This window comes from Antechinus flavipes, chromosome 1, assembly GCF_016432865.1.
Source record: "Antechinus flavipes isolate AdamAnt ecotype Samford, QLD, Australia chromosome 1, AdamAnt_v2, whole genome shotgun sequence".
Lineage (NCBI taxonomy): Eukaryota > Metazoa > Chordata > Mammalia > Dasyuromorphia > Dasyuridae > Antechinus > Antechinus flavipes.
In genome coordinates this window covers 513,175,982-513,193,618 of record NC_067398.1, presented here as the reverse complement: position 1 = coordinate 513,193,618, position 17,637 = coordinate 513,175,982, and the positions used below count along the sequence as shown (strand labels likewise).

The window sequence follows — 17,637 nt, the reverse complement described above, 5'->3', positions numbered from 1 at the left end:
AGAGAGGGGGCTGTAGGAACTGAATGTAAATGACAACTTAACATTCTCACTCTTTTTGTTGTTGTTCGATTGCATTTTGTTTTCTTACTCATTTACTTTCTTCTTTTGGTCTGATTTTTTTTTTTTTTTGTGCAGCAAGAGAATTGTATAAATAAGTTTATTCATATTGGATTTAACATGATTTTAACATGTTTAACATATATTGGATTGCTTTCCCTCTAGGGGAGGGGGGAAGAAGAAAATCTGAAACACAAGGCGCTATGCAAGGATCAATGTTGTCAAATTATCCATGCATATGTTTTGAAAATAAAAAGCTTTATTTAAAAAAAAAATGAAGATCAAACCCTGATCTTCCAATCCTAGGGTCCCATTTTCTATTCATACCCTCTGTAACATCCCTTGTTGTTGTTCAGTCATGTTTGACTCTATGTAACCCCATGGACTAACAAGCTTACTCCTACTTCGTCATGATAGCCTTCTCAACATTTAAAGACTGAAGATTTTGAAGAATTGTCCTTTAGTTTTCTCTTCTCCAGATCGAAGAGCTGCAGCAGATTCAACTCTTCCTCGTATTATGTGGTTTTAACATAATTTCATTATCTTTTGCAAATCTTCTTTAGCTATAGATAGCTTGTCAAGTGTCAACTCTTCTGAAAGTAAACTCAAAATCCAGACATGGTTGACCAGAGTCAAATATAGCACAATACTATAATGTAATATAATATAGTAATATGACTTAATAGATTGCTCATTAAATAGGTCGGAAGGAAAGAATTTTGAATGACAGGGTTACTGTAAATAATTCTCCAAATATATTGGTTAAAACTTGTAATTTTTCTAAAAAATGTGGATATGCATTTTCAGTTAATGAAATAGGAAAAAAAAAAAACAGGAAGCAGTTGCATAGCATTGATTTTTTTTTTAATTATTTTGTGCCATGGTTTGACCACAGCATCAAGAACAAGCAGAAAAATCTGTATTTCATCACTAACAAACAGCATTTAGAGCAACATGTCTCTTTAAAAGTATTGCAGTTACAGACCTTAGGTCTAAGAACTACATCACCATTGCTCAGTTAAAAGAGGCAGATAACACAACAGTTGGAAATCTCTTCCTGCATATAATGGGGAGTTAGGCGGAAAAAGAAACCACAAAAGGGTATGTTAAAGGAAACATAAGACTTTAACAGAGGCCAGTCATTAGAGCTCACATGAACAACTATGGAAAAGTTCCAATACAGGTGTAAACGTTTTATTAGTAGATTTGTTTTATAATAAAAATTAAATGAACTAAATGCGGGCGGATAGTACTTTACATCGTTTCAAATAGCTTTAAACTAGACAAGTATATACTCTGAGAATGTGATTTTTGAAAGCCATGAAATGTACAACAGTCCTATACCAACAAAGCAGGTTAAAAATGAATGTCTCAACAGCAAAATTGAAATCCTAATTAGATCAGTGTGGTACAAGGAAGTAATATTGTAAAAGTAAACTCTGGTTTTTGTCTATCTTGTATCTCTGGATCCTGAGCTTTTCGTGATGGCTTTCAGATAGTCAGGCAACAATTTCTCCTCACACACACATAACTCCCAAAAAAGTTTTTAACTATTCTAATGTATGGATAAAAATGAGTAGGATCAGCCTTGTGTTTTGGACTATTCAGCAGTAATGTGGCTGAAGCTGTTACTATAGAATTCTCTTAAAGCATTGATGACAGGGTATAGCACAGAGTAAACCAAAAAACTGTGAATTGACTTCAGGTCCATTCAGATACTTGTTAGACATTCTTTTTTCACTATTCTTTCAAAGCATCACTAATTAAAAAAAAATTTTTTTTTGGTCCATTCAACATATGAGGAAAGTTTTGTGGTGATGCTATTGGGGTTTTTTGTACAATTACTCAGTAAAAGTTTTTGTTTTTCATTAGAAATTTTTCAGAAGTGGACACTTTAGAAAAATAACACAATGAAAATAAAACTCTGGAATTAACATGTCCTCTGGGAGACTAAAGGAGAAATTGTGAAAACAGAAAAACTATGTATATTACCAATCAATGAAATAAAATCAGAAAGGACATGTCCAGGATACAATAGATAGCACCTGGCATCAGAGGCTTTAAATCCTAATGAAGATTCTAATAAATACAGTTGAGTGGGAATCTGAGGGTTTTTCTCTTTAATGACATTAAGGTAAATAGTCGAATTGAAGCTAAATGTGCCAAGGTTATAGTCTAACTTTCAGAATGGAGCCACCTTGCACACTCAACTACTGTTGCATGCTGTGAGACTTAATTGAACATTTAGCTACAGCCAAGACTTAATATTATCTCTGACCTATCTATTCAACAGTTGACTATTATGTGTTGTGGTTCCTACCAGAAGCCAACAGGAACAGAGAGGAGGCCTGTTGGCTCTTGGTTTCCACTGTAGACAAACTCTTCATTTGACTGTTCTGGCTAACTCCCTCCTAAAGATTGGGGGATGGGAGGTTGGATGGGGGAAGGGAAGGAAGGATTTTGCAGAAATTCTCAGTTAAATTAAGAATGGGATCTGTACTCTAAAATAAAAGTCTGTTTTTCCTGAGGTATTCTTTCTCTATGAACTATGTGGATTGCTCACAAGCTTAATAGCCAGAGCTACTTTTTTTTTTTTTTTTTTGAGAAAGAAAAAGGCACAGAGAGACTTGTAACACAGACAGTCAAAAATGCTTCTAGTTGAATAAAGCCCTTGACAACAGGCTGATTTCCTTATTCTTTCATTTCTTTACAAAGTAATGTACACATACACACACGTGCACACGCATATGTGCAAGTATACACACTTGCACACACACACAAAACCATTGGACTTTTCACAGAGCTTTGCACTTTCAAATGAGTACAAGGTGGGGACATCTTCTGTCTGATAAGCAAGTTGGAAAAAAAAACAAGATCTCTTCTGACCAAAACAAAAGCAGCTAATACTGGTCCACCTTCATAACAGCAAAATGGTGGCTGACGTGAGACACATTGAATTGTAACGTTAAAGCTGTGTATGCTTGTTTAAAAAAAATCATCTTCACAGCAAAGGTGCAACAATTGATGGCTATCTATACACAGGCTGGTCAAACTGTCACTTGTTTTTTGGATTTTTTCCATGTGTTATAATATTGATATTTAATAGGAAAATAAACTACATAGACTTTATTTGTATGCATCCATTTGTAAATTTTCTTACAAAAGAGGACAAAGCACGTAGGCATTCACAAATTCTATGCCATTTCTTTTAAAATTGGTATCACCTATACATTATTTTACAGTATTAACATTTTTTATTCTACCCATTGGGTAGGTAGGATATGTGCATAATATATTCAAGTTATATACAGCACCTTACAAATAAAAACAGAAGAGACCAATAACTGAAAAAGCACCATTTTAAGTGAGGCACGACAAAGGTGGGAGCATAGAGTGCAAGGTGGGGAATGGGTAGGGGTTAGGTTCCTAATTCTGCTTAGACCAGAGAACATGAGGCACCTTAGTTGCTTACAAACTACTAACATGCAGATTTCTTTGAAATGATATATGTATAGTGTGTCTATATGCTCTATCTAGCTATAATCCCAACCACACTACAAATGGCCCAGAAAGAAAATGAGGCAAAATGCTAAAGAATGAAAGGGAGACAACTGCTTTCTAACCCAAACTCTTGCCCCTACCACTTTAATAGAAAGCTAACATACCCATGGAAAGAAAGCAGCAGCAGCAGTAGCAGCAACAAGCCAAAGACAGACACACACATTGCCTCTGGCAATAATTGAAGATATCTGTGTGGGGGGTGCATGTGTGTGTGAGTGTGTGTATATTTGAACCTCACAGAGATGCAGTGCTTAAATAAAAGTACACAAAAGGTGGTGCCCAAAACAAAATACGAACATTGCAAAGTAGAAGTGAAGTCAAGGAAGAGCCACATTTTCCAGAGTAAGAGTTAGAGGCGGTTGTGGCCACTCTGGAGCTCCTTCAGACAGGTCCTGATAGCAGCAGGGACTCATTGGAAGATCCAAAATGCAGGCCGGACTAAGAGCCGCTGAGGGCTGCCTTAGGCTAGTGGGCACCCGAGCAGGGGATTAAGTTGTACAGTGGATTCCTGTTCGGGAACACACTGAGTGGCCCCTGGTATCCCTTCCAATTTTTACATTCTCTATGATTCTAAGTTTCTGCAGGAAATGGGAATTGGAAAGTGCTATGTTCTCCATAAAGTGGGAGAAAAGCTAGTTCTCAAGGAAATGAATGATGAATTAAAGAGCTAAGGAATGAGAAGATGGAAGAACATTTGCTAATAACTACCAGCATTAAGCAAATGAGGTGCAGGTAATGAACTTTAAAAAGTGAGAAAGAGGTGAGAAGGTTAGGTAGGTATAGGCCTGCTCCCAAACTCTGTCACTGGCCTAAGTTTAGGCCTTTCTGAACAAGTATATACATACCTGCCAAAGCAAAAACTGTATTTCTGTTAAGTCTTTTTTAGAAAGGGAAAACAGGTATAGATATTTTAATGGAAAGTTGCTGATTTTTTTTTCAGGAAAGTGTTTTGGCCCATATGTCCCAAATCCAGTGTGGTTTTTGGGATGACTGGAAAGTTCTTTCCCTCCTTATACTACTTTTCAGATAGTTTCAGATAAGTGCAGGCTTTATAAGTCCTTTGGATTAGTTTAGTAGCAAAAATGGGTAACAGCAAAGCAAATAGGCAACACCAAACACATCAAGACTTAACGATCCTTCAGTTAAGATCTGAAGGAGTGACATAGAATTCACCCTCTGGTCAGACACAAGTGCTGTTGAGTTATTGACACCACAGTGGTGGTTTTTCTTTAGACTGAGACTGTGTGCTTTTGAGTTTCTTAAAGACTGTCCTTGTCTTTAATAGATCTTAAAGGTCTTAAAGACCATGTAACTAAGGGAGTTGTAGGACTTTTTTTTAGACACCCTTTCCCCCCATTCCCCTACTTCCACATACTACCTCCTAAAAAGAACAGTTGGATGGAAGATGCACTATTACTCTAAGAAAAGAAACCACTGATTTAGTAAGTAAGGTGGTTTGGAATTGCCTTTCTTTCTTTGTCTTCCCCCTTTCTAATTATCTCCTACCAAGAGCAAAGCACTTAAAATGCACTTTCTTCATGTGACCTTCTCATTCCTGGGATGATCAGAAAGGACTATAAAGAAAATGGAAAGTGAGGGAAAGAAGAGGGGTAGTAAGAGGCTTAAGATGTGTTCATTCATCTGGGCCCTGGGATCTTTCACATACATTTAAAATCTGTACAAGCAATCTCACACATTCTTTGCATCCCTTATGCTGGTGATCAAGGAAGCCAGAGTTTCACTGGTGACAGGGATGCAGATCCGTGGACAGAGAAGTGGTCTGAGTAAGTAAGTCCTGGATTCAAGTCCCTCCCTTATAATTCAGTGACCTTGAGCAAGTGATATAACCTCTCAATGCCCTTAGACACTCCCCAAAGCCATAAAGTTATACAACTGATGTCCTGATAGAAAAGATTTCCAATACACTGGAACTCCAGACGCCTTCTTTCCCCTCCTCCTAGATGTTTTGTTGGTAACCATTTTTTCCTGTATCACATGAGTTTATATCCAGGAGCATGCCAAGTGTACAAAAGATATTCTTTGAAAGGTTTTAAGATCATTACATCAATCATTTTGAAACCAGGAGCTTTAAAGGACCATTAGTCCATTTTTTAAAAAATCTTGTGGATTAATACAGAATTACTTCAAAATTTCCAGGTTTTATAGAATCCATGTTTTGCATTCAAGTACTATTTTTGAGATGTATAACATTTGGATTTGGGCTCTAAGCATTAATTTTTGAAACTTCAATTACTTAACAAAAGTGTGGATTGGTGATAGGTAATTGCTCCAGCATGCCTCAGGGCACCTGCCCCTTGAAGCTCAGGTACAGATGACCTTTCCCAAAACTCTTCCCCAATGGAAACTGGTCATAGAAAAGGGCAGGCCTCAGAAAAGCTCAGGATCTCACATTTCTTGCAAACAAATAAACCAAAAAAAAAAAAAAAAAAAATCCAAACACCAAAAGCCATGACCTTCTAAATCAAGTCGTCTGGATTGTCCCCCAGAATTCTTAAGTTTCTGTGAATTGTATCTGGGGAGTTCTTGATGATAATAAATAAAGTTCCTAGATTTATACTACATGCTTCAATCAATTCTTCTAAGCACCATTCAGGAGCCGAAGATGGATCCCAAAGTAAGATTAGTGATCTAAATCAGGCCTTTTAAGTTTTAATATATTAAAAGCCTTATTTTTTTTTTTTTAGACTGGGGATTAGTACAATTTCTGTTCCTAAAATTAAAAAAAAAAGTCATTTAAAGAAACATTGACCCATAGATCATTATTTAGATTAAGATCTATTTGAACTGAGAAAAGATACTTTTTGTACTGCCTCAGGCAGTGTGGTTCAATGAGAAGAAAATATTGGATCAATTGGGACTGGTTTTACATTAGGGGTCTTCTATTTACTACCTTTATGACTGAGAACAAGTCTTTTCACCCCTCTGGGCTTCACTTTATCCATCTGTAAAACAGAGGTTGTACTAAATGATCTTATCTTATAATTTGTTCTTATGTTTCAATTCAGAAGTTAATCCTAATGTCACTGGTTACCCCCAAGATTCAGTGACTGAAAAGATATGCTGTTGCCAAGCCTTTTTCTTCTCAGAAACATCTCTTCCCCATTACCATTAGAATATCTATCCCAGCAATAATGAAAGATGAAAGTTTGCCACTTGCTTATAGGGCTATGAATTAAACCAAAGGTTTGTCATCTTAGCACACAGATCCTAGAAAGAGTTGATGAAATTGCTACTTTTGCAAATATTTTCTTGTGTCAATTATAAGTAAATATTGCAAAATCACTGAGTATTGCAATGAAGAAGATTTGCTCCCTTTGCTTAAAATGACAGGATATGTTGGGAATGTTCTTCTCATTCATGACTTTAATTGGCTTTCATACAGATCTAATGGGTGTCAAGGGTTACAAGTCTTTGACCCCACATGAATACCTACCTATATAATCAAACTAAATATCCTCTGACAGGATTATTATAGACAGAGTGGCTCACTATTTGTACAACAAATAATTATCTAATTCTAACCTGACAATTAGAATATGCTTTTTGCTATAGTAGACAAATTATTCTTGGCATCTTTCACAGATGAAGCTCCAAGGTCATTTAAGAAAAGCTCATGGAAGCTAGAAATGATAGACACAAAACAAGTGGGTTCTGAACTAGGAGCATGAGGGGCATATTTAACAGACTTGATCTTTCAGGAGACTTCCAAAGCAATGGGAAGATTTAAACTGGTCCCATATCAAGACTCTTGGGGGAACATGCTAAGTAAGCATCAATGGCTCGCTCTGAGGCAGCCTCTTCAAAGATTCCAAAAGTGCAGGTTGTGATTGAATTTGGTCTCAGAATCTTTAATTTGCTCTCTCTTTGCACATTCCCTAGTCAGGATTTCCGGCATAATGGGAAATGAAGCTGCCCATCATTCTCCCTCTCTTTTGTCTGTGTTGTGCTAGGAACATGCCTTCATCTCACTCCTCCAAAAAAGAGTAAGAGCTCTGTGAGAAAAGCAGAAGGATTAGAACCTCCTCGCTCTGTCTCAGTCACATTTCGGATCCAGAAATAAGCAGGCCAGGATTAGTACAAAACGACTTTAGATTCTAATACAATTACTTACATGTTCAGACCTGAATAGCACAAAGTCATCTCACAACAAAATTACCTCCAGAGACTCACAAACAGCAAACACAAGTTACACATACGCTGATTTGGCATTAAAACTCTGCATAGATCAAATAGTCACTTTAATAATCAGGGTTTCAGTCACATTTTCTCACGTGCAGAAGTCCCACAGAAACTGAACCTCCCCAAACCAGGATGGGTAATATAATTACAGTACTTCTCTACGGTGCACTCAGCTGCTACTGTCAGGAAAGAAATTTGTTGAAGACCATGGGAAAAAATAGACTTATTTCCCTTTGAAGTGAGAAATAAGACATGTAAATATCAGTATTATTTAGACTAAGACTAACACTACTGGTTCAAACTTAATTTCCTAATTGCATTTTGAGTGCATATTGTGCTTTTATCTTGTGTTTTCAAAGTCACTACATCCATCCTTCAACTGTTTTGTTAGTGGCCTTCAGTCAGGGGAATGCTGAGTGAAATCCTAGGGATGAGACAATAAGGGCATCCTTCACTCTAGAGGGACAATCTTAGTGAAAGTCAATGACTTGACCAAGACTACATACACAATTCAGGTTGTGTCTGGTGAGTTAGCTCCTGTGGTTTTCCAAGAATATGTAAGCCCCTTGACCACCTAGCATCCCTCATACTATTTAAGGAATAGGCTGAAGGTAGTCAGAGGAATGACTATTGAGGGACTACTCATTTACACTGGCTGAGTCAGAAAAACAACAACAACAAACTGTCCTATGATCCAAACCTATTAATAAACAAAAAACAAAAACCCCCAAATCCTTGCGTTTTCAAGCAATTTATTGCATATTGTCAGAATATGTGACTAAATATATCTCTGGCTATGGTGAAGACAAAAGCTCCAAAGCCTTTTTATTTTTATTTTTTTAATGTACTGCAGATATTAAATTGTCCAAAGGAGAAGGTGGCAGCATTTTCTCAAAGTTAACGTAGAAATTTAGTGTCTGGTTTTTCAGTTTTGTTTTTAATAAAATATTTAGTCTAAAATTGTAGTAAGAATAGCTAAAACTATGTAAGTTAGAAATGCTGGAATTAAATTTTTGCTATCTTCCATCCAAGAGCCTCCAAGATACCTCAATGTTATTCTGTCATTTTAATGTCTATTATTGCAAGGATGAGCTCTACACATTTCTTGATTTCAGAAAGTTGCTAAACATTAGGCCAAATCCTACCAACCAACCAACTCCCTTTCTCTTGAGGTAATGGGGCAGATACCTCCAGAGTGTTCCTCGGGCCTAATATTTAATCCACAGGTGAAAAGACAACAGATAAAACTTCACATAAAACAATTCCCCTCATATATATATAAAGATATATATATATTTTTTTCCTAACATTAAGTAAGATAGTGCAACTTTTAAAAACACATTTATCACAACACAAATTAACTCCTTGCATTCATCTAATTTCCCCACTTTATACCTTGGCACACAAAACAGTAATTTTGATTCATATTTCAAAAACAAAACAAAACAAAAATTCCACACCCTGGGAGGAAAAGTAAACTGGCCAATTCTTCCCCTTGATCATATAGTAATACTTTCATCTTTTCTCTCTGCCATTCAGTCAATAGAAAAGAGGCCCTAGAAGCCTTGTTTATGTGCTAAGTTTCCTTTTAGAATTAAATAATTCAAATAATGTTTATGGATTTTGTTTTTATGTTTGTTTTTTTTTTTTAGAGTATTCTCCCTCCTTCCTTCCCTCCAATCACCCCAACCCTCCCCCCCCCAAAAAAGCCACTGTTCATGGTCAACCTGAATGGAAGTCTGTAATATTTCAATCCACTTTGCATGCAATTCCCCTGAAAGGAATCAGAAACAAAGAACATGTTTGCACATTTGGTTTTACTCAGATGTACCATGTAAAACTTCGAAACATTGTGCATAGGAGGCAGGCCAGGATGGGCGACTCTCTCCTACTGATTTCTCTTTTCTTCCTCTCAAGTGCCCAGAAGAGGAAATCAGACAAGATTCCCAGGTTTCCTGTCTTTGCCTTTGATAGGTACTATTGTGCTCTCTGAATTGTTCTGCTGTAACTGAAGTCTGTTTCCCCTCTGGGTGTTGCTGTGCTGGTGATGGAAAAAAGAGGAGCCAGGGTAATGACCCATCACCTCACTGTAAGTTGGGGGTGGTCCTTCCATCCTTCCATTACTGCTACAGTTGGTTGCACTTATGCCCGAATTGCTGCTTGGTGGGCATGGGCCCCCATTGTACATAGAAATATCTATCAAATCACTGTCAAATATAGTTCGGTTGGGTGGGGCCCTGACAGATTCTCGATTGAGTTCCATCTGTTGTTCAGGATCCCGAAGCTGCAGGGTACAGGGTCCCTGGTATGGTGGAGGCTCCTCCCCATCAGAAAGGGAGATCGTGGGAGGAAGATCAATCTCATGCTGTACATAAGGGTAGGTAGGCTGGAAGCGGCTGAAACGGTCCCTCTGCATAAACGATGGGGCAGTAAATCTGTCCCTAGTCCGGGGGGCATACATAATCTGGAAAGGGAAGAAAAAAACATGAAGAAACGCTTCTTAAAAGGAAAGGAAGACTATTTTAGGGGAAAGGGAGGAAACAAAGATTACTCTGTATTGTGGACAGATAACTGGAAAGAAATATACATATACAAAAAGATAGCATATAATACATCTAATGTAATACATTGTTATAGAGTTCACACACATATACATGTGTGTATATTTATGGTGTTTGTGTATATACATAAATGCACAATACACACACACATATATACACAACTTTGTGTATGTGTGTGTATCTATTTCCATATCTATAGCTATATTTTTCCCCTCCAAAGGGCCAAATAGTTGGAACATGACATGACCCTACTGTCCTAAATAAGAGGAAATTCCTCTTATTTTGCTTTGATTTAATCTAGTGGGGAGCAGGATAGAAAGAAGAGGTTGACAGGGAAGATGAAATCAACATAGTTCTCCCCAAAAAACTTTTTATACATACACACACACACACACACACACACACACACGTACTCTCACACATACATGCTACATACAATAAGGGAATGGAATATTCCAAATAATTAGCTCTTTAGGTTAACCAAGTATTTCCAAATATAACACACCTGGATTATGGATTAATTTATTTCCAAAAATACACAGATTACTTTAATTTTTCACATATCTATTATTTCATGTTGTTGTTTTGTCCTTTGTTCTAGAAGAGGCCCACAACCAGGGAAGTGATGCCATGACAAGCAAGTGAATTGGATTTAAGTGAGGTAGAACTATGCAATGTTTCTAGACTCCTTTTCTCCATTGGAGCCATCTGGTTCTAGTGGCCAGATATAGATCAGTAGAATTGAAAACAGCCCAGATGAAGTGGAAGACCTTGGTCTTTTTAAGATAAAGTTTTTAATAGATCTCAGTCTGACTGAATCAATGCCCAATCAGTAATTACGGTTAGGTAAAAAATAAGGCAGAGAATGGTCTTTCTATTTCATATTAAATAATAATCAATCAATGAACAAGTACTTATGAAGCAAGCAAGTAGGTGGTACAGTGAATAGAATGCTGGGCCTGGAGTCAGGAAGATTTCTCTTCCTGAGTTTAAAATCTGACACCAGACATTTACTAGCTGTGTGACCCTAGGCAAGTCACTTAACCCGTTTTCTCATCTGCAATATGAGTTGGAGAAGGAAACAGCAAAGCACTTTAGCATCTTTGCCAAGACAACTTCAAATAGTTGTTGTTCAAGACAAAAGCAATAATCTTTTCCTCTGTTAGACTGTAAATTCAATTACCTTAGACTTAGGTCTGTTGCTAACTAGCAGTGTTAGCTAACTAATATTAGCTCCTCTGAACCAAGAAGCAATGTGACAAAATACATAGATAAGAGTGGAAGATTTGAAGTCAGGAATAGTTTTATATTTTATATGACTGTGACAACGGGAAAGACACAATCTCTTTAAAACCTATTTTCCTAATCTGTAAAATGAACAGATTTTTTTGATGGTCTCTACCACTTCTAAATCAGTGATTCTATAAACAGATGACTCTAAAGCGCCTTCTAATGCTAAAATTGCTGGGTAAATGATTTTGAAATTTCTCAATATATTCCATATTTATAGTTTGAGAAGACCTTGAAGGTGCCTTATTTCAGAGGTGTCAAACATAGAAACCATCCTGAGTGTATCAGAACCAAGGAAAATGTGAGTTGAACAGGGGAAATAAATTACAATATAATAGTGATGACATTACATCAATATGCAACTCACAAAGATCTTTAAGTACTGATTACTGACATCCATTTCTATTTGAGTTTGACACCACTGATTTCTAAATAAATAGCTAGTCAGTCACCAAACACTTCCCTCTTTCAGATCCTTACCTTCACAATTCCACACCTTTCCTTAGTGAATATCTTTTGTTTCTTCTGATCTCTACATCCTAAATTTTCAATGGTGCACCTATTTCTTTATCATATTTGCAGTCATTTGAATTATGTATGTTATGTCTTAGTCTATACTCTACTTGTATGTTTGCCTCCCATAGGTTTTGCTGTATTTAAAGTCATTTGTCATATATTTAAACTCTTTTCTCCCCCTCTTTCCTTATTCCCTTAGGAGTCTCTTGGTAGACACTTGCTACATAATATAGCCCATTACTCCTAAATGATATTGAGGATCTTTAAAAGCAATTTAAATACCATACCTCTGAAGCAGCCTGCCGTGGTCCTGAGCTGTCTGAAGGCCACAAGCACCCTTCCTAGCAATGGTGAAGACAGAAAAAAGCACACACAGAAAAAAATGCCATTAATTTCTTATTAACCACCACAATAGCAAATATTATTTATTCAAATATATGAATATAAGAAAAAATAACATCTGTTAAGCTGTTAGAATAGAGAAGGACTTTTTCCTTTTCATGATTGAATTTGAACAGCAAAGGTCCATTGTGACAAAGAATATTGAAAAGTTTAGACTCAATTTATAATATATTTGAAGTTAAGTTTTAAGTAAAAAATATTTTAATTTATAGACACACACCCCTATTTTTTTTGCCTAGTTTCTGGGAAATTCACATATTTAAGCTAGTATTACTTAGTTTAGGATTAAGAGTATGAGAGAAGGAAAAAGTCTTATTTAGTAGAAGCAGTCTTTTGTCGCCAAAATGATTTACTTTATGTTCTTATTTTATGTAGAAATAGGATGGCAAATACAGAATTAGGTATTTCTGAATCCAAAAAAAGCAACCAATTTTAGCTTAAGCAAGCAATGCTTTTCAAATTCATCAAAAGTTATTCTCAAAATCTCAGTGTCTTACAAATATTGTCTAACAAGTCATCCTTTGATTCTATTTATCATTTAGTCAGAAATGCTATAGTATATGATGGCTAAAAGTGTTATTTCAAAGCATATTATCAAATGAGAAAGTGATGTAAGTGACCTTAATTGACATCTAATATATTTAGGATAAGTGGGTAATCTGTTTTTGTTTTTATTTATTAGACCTCAGAGTTGAAAGGGACTTTAGCAGGTATCTAGTTTAATTCTTACTGAAAGCATCTGTTCCTGAAAATCGTCATTCAGCATTTCTTTGAACAATTTAAGTGATAAGAAAGTTACTGTCTTATATAGTCCAAATGATAGTTTTACTAGGAAGGTCTTCCTTATATGGAAGGTGAAATTATCCTCATTATATCTTCCAGTAAACACTGATTTTAGTTCTGTTCCTTGAAGCTAAGCAAAATAAACTTAAAACTTCTTCCACAAGGAAGCCTTTCCAGCATTTTAAAGCAACTCTCACACCTCTCCCTCTACATCTAATATAAATCAGGATCCCTGGTTTCAAATAAATGCTAGCTTTTTGATAATGAACAATTCAATTTAGTCTTTCGCAGTTAGTTTCCTCATCTACAATTGAAATCATACCACTAACATTCTCCTCTATCTAACAAAGTTGTCTGAAGTCAAACCACTATTTTGTTTTGGTTTCAACTGGATGTGAGATTTTATAGAGAGTTTCTGCTATAAAAGCCCCTTCCAGAAAAGAAAGATGATTTATAACTTACAGCTTTAGAGAGTTCCATGGGAACTGAGATAAGTGACTTACCCATGGTTATTTAACTAATATATGTCAGAAGCGGGACCTGAATTTTAGTCTTTCTGACTCCAGGATAAGTCTTCAACCTACTACCCCATATTATCACTTCCAGCTAAGAGGTGCAGGGGATAGCCAGGCCTACAGTTAGGAAGAACTGAGTGCTTCACATGCTTATTAGCTGGGTGATTCTAGACAAGTCACTTAATCTCTGCTACCTCCATTTTCTCAAATGAAAAATGGGGATTAAAAAAAATATTTAAGGTTATTGTGAGGATCAAATGAGATACTTGTAAAGTGCTTAGCACAATACCTAAAATATAGTGGTCACTATATAAATGCTTGTGGTTTCCTTCCTTTCTCCCTCCTTCTGCTCTCTTTTCTTCTCTTCCCTTTCTTCCTTTCCCTTCCCTTCTCTTACCTCTTCCCCATAATTTCACAACATTTGTATTATTGGTTTTATTATTCTTTTTATTTACATAGTTGTAGTCATTGTAGATATTATTTTACTGTTCGCTTTCTATCAGTTCATATCACCATATTCATAATTTCATATATATATAATACACACACAATTTCTTAGCACAGGTGGCAAAACTTTCAGTGAAGCCCTAAATAGAAGACTAAAATGTTACTGAGAAATATTTAATAAAATAAAAATACAATAAAATATAGATATTGTTAATTTGTTATTTTCTAATTAAGTCAACATGTGGCCTGCAAAGATCTGTTTCTATTTAAGTTTGATGCTACTGTCTTATATTACCTTCACATTCTATGATTTGTTTAATCATTCCCCAATCAAAGGGCATTTGTCAAGCAGCCATTTCAAACATACCACATTACATAAGTGACAAATGAAAGTACAGAACACAAACAGGGACTGTTGATAAGAGTAAAGATTTAGAACAAAAATGTACCATACAGATTATCTTGTTCTAATACCCTTATTCTATAGATGAAGAATATGAGGCCCGTAAAGGTTAAAAAATTACCTAAAGTCATATAGTTAGGGAAATATTAGAGTGGAAATTTAAAAGCAAGTCACCCAGAATATAAGCTATTCATTCTCCAATTGATAAATGGTCAAAGGATATGAACAATTTTCAGACAAAGAAATTAAAACCATTTCTAGTCATATGACAAATGCTCTAACTCAATAATTAATACATATAATGTAATACAATTGGCTATAAGAAGTTATTTAAGTGATAGAATGATGAAAAGGAAAGTACAGGAGGAAGTGCCAACTTTACTAGGTGAAAAGGAGGACAAATCAGATGAGAATGGAGTTAATTACAATTCTGAGTATGATACTTCACAGAAGGAGGAATTAAGTGATTCCACATCTCATGACCCTCCCCCCGCAATTAACCCTTCATGGGTAGAACAAGGGGGAGGGAGAGAGACAGAAACACAGTCAGCTTTTCCTGTAAAGCAGAATTTGACAAGATTAGAAAAAGCATTAATTAAAGCAAAAAATGAAGGAGAAGATATATCTGATTTTATAAATGCATATCCTGTGATTGAAGAGCTCAACTCCTCAGGTCAAAAAGAGAGAAAATACACTCCTTTTAATTTGGGAAAAATTAAAGATTTGAAAAAGGGTTGCACTCTTTATGGGGCTACATCATCTTATGTGAAGATGTTACTGGATAATTTGTCTAATGAAATCCTAACCCCGAATGACTGGAAATCCATAACGAAAACTTGTCTAGAACCGGGACAAAATTTATTGTGGCTTTCGGAGTTTCATGAATTATGTAGGATTCAAGCCCAACGCAATAGGCAAACAGGAGCTATTGTACAAGTTGCTTTTGACCAACTAACTGGAGAAGGTCAGTATGCAGAGAGTTCAGAACAGATTTATTATCCCATAACAGTGTATGAGCAAATTTCTAAGGCTGCAATAAAAGCTTGGAATTCTCTCCCTGGACAGAAAGATGGAAATAATGCTTTCACAAAAATAGAGCAAGGTCCCAATGAACCTTTTGCAGATTTTGTGGGACGTTTACAAACAGCTGTAATAAGAACCATTGGAGACAATGCAGCAACAGAAATAATGACTAGACATTTGGCTAAGGAAAATGCCAATGAGATTTGCAAGAGAATTATATGGGGGCTAGACAAAAATGCTCCTTTAGAAGAAATCATTAGACGCTGTGCCACAGTGGATATAAATGCTTATTATGCCCAAACTATGATGAACATGGAAAGACAAGGTCCTTCTTGGCAGAGGAATTCTAGAGAAACTCGTCGATGTTTTCAGTGCGGAAAAATTGGACATTTGAGAGCTCATTGTAGATATGGAGATAGAGTGAGAAGACAGGGTGAGAGAAAACCCAAAACCCCATGTCCAAAATGTAACCGAGGCTTTCACTGGGCCTCTAAATGTATATTGACCCAGAGGAATGAGAGGCAGGGCCCAGCTCTAAAGTATCAATCAAAGGACAGGTGGGGCATGATAGCAGCTGAGGTTACACCCAGAGAGACTTTAGAAATTCAGAACTCTGAAGTCATCAACCAACAGAAAAGCAATCAGGATTACAGTTGGGAAGAATACAGGCCTTTTAAGACAACAAGACAATATCCAATGCAAACAGCTCCAATGTAATTACCAGATGATGAGGAGAAATCCCAAATTTGATAAATAGAAGGGAATTAGGTTAATTGCTTGGGGAAGAGGATCTGCTTATATTTCCACAGGTGGAAAAGGCTAACAATGAGACTGTCAAAAGAACTTTAAAATCTTCAGCTTTCAGTTCCTGAAAAACCAGCAAGAATCACTGGATTCCCTGAGATGAAAAATTGTTGATGAGACCTTTTGCAGTACTTCAGAGCTTACAAGAATTATTAGATTCCTGGCACATGAACTAATGGACAATGGATTCCTTATGGACTATTTCTAGGACTTATGGACATGTGTAAATTTTCAGGTCGATTTATGTTGTTACATTACTACTAGCCTGTGTTATATTACTATGTGCTTATGTATTTTAAGCAATTGCAAGAATCATTGGATTTCTTGAGATGAAAGATTGTTGATGAGACTTTTGCAGTAGTTACATTACCACTGGCCTGTGTTATATTGCTATGTGCTCATGTAAATTATGTATAATGCCTCCCATATTGATGGATTTATGTATACCATGTATATCTGTTACAAAGTTCTGGCCCATATTGATGGATTTATGTGTACCCCCTCAGAAACCCCCTATGTTTTAAAACAAAAGAAAGGGGGAGATGTTGGAATCCTTACTAACTGCTAACTAATTAGAGTCGATCTAATCTTACAAGAAGATGTTTTGGGCAGAACCTGAAACAAGGTACTAAGTAGAACTAAGTTCAATGAGTTCACACCTCCCTTGAAGCTCGTTGGGCCAGAGAGCACTATGGGAGAAAACCCATAATCCCTCTCTCTCGTATCCCACAATTCCTCCCTCTTGGATAAAAGAAACAGACAGAAGCTCTCGGTCAGATTTCAGTAGAGTTACGCCAGAAGCCCTCTCTCCGAGGCAAGGCAGAATATTTTCCACTTGGCTGGCTGGTGGCAGAAGTGTTCTTCAGAGAGGAAGACGCTACAAGTCGAGATTTCAGCGGAATGACATGAAGAGTTGGAGCTGGCTGGAGGCTGAAGAAAACTGAGGCAGAGGCTGAAGGACCAGACCTTTGGATTTGGTGACATTCGGAGAGAGCTCTTGGAACCAAGCAGAGAGATAGGCCTCTAAGCTAACCGGGCTATATTGAAATAATAAAAGATCTGAACTTTTATGACC

At 36.5% G+C, this 17,637-nt stretch overlaps 1 protein-coding gene across 6 annotated transcripts in view; it reads right to left on the bottom strand.

The window, feature by feature from the left end:
* Positions 1-904: 904 nt before the first annotated feature.
* Positions 905-17,637, bottom strand: part of LDLRAD4 (low density lipoprotein receptor class A domain containing 4) — a 578,057-nt gene continuing 561,324 nt past the window's right edge. For all 6 annotated transcript variants that reach the window (XM_051970507.1, XM_051970509.1, XM_051970508.1 and 3 more), the window contains 2 exons: positions 12,473-12,526; positions 905-10,282 (listed from right to left, as the gene is read on the bottom strand). In XM_051970507.1, the coding sequence (XP_051826467.1) occupies positions 9,752-10,282; positions 12,473-12,526 (585 nt within the window). In that variant the 3' untranslated portion in view covers positions 905-9,751. The remainder of the gene's footprint in view (positions 10,283-12,472; positions 12,527-17,637) is intronic.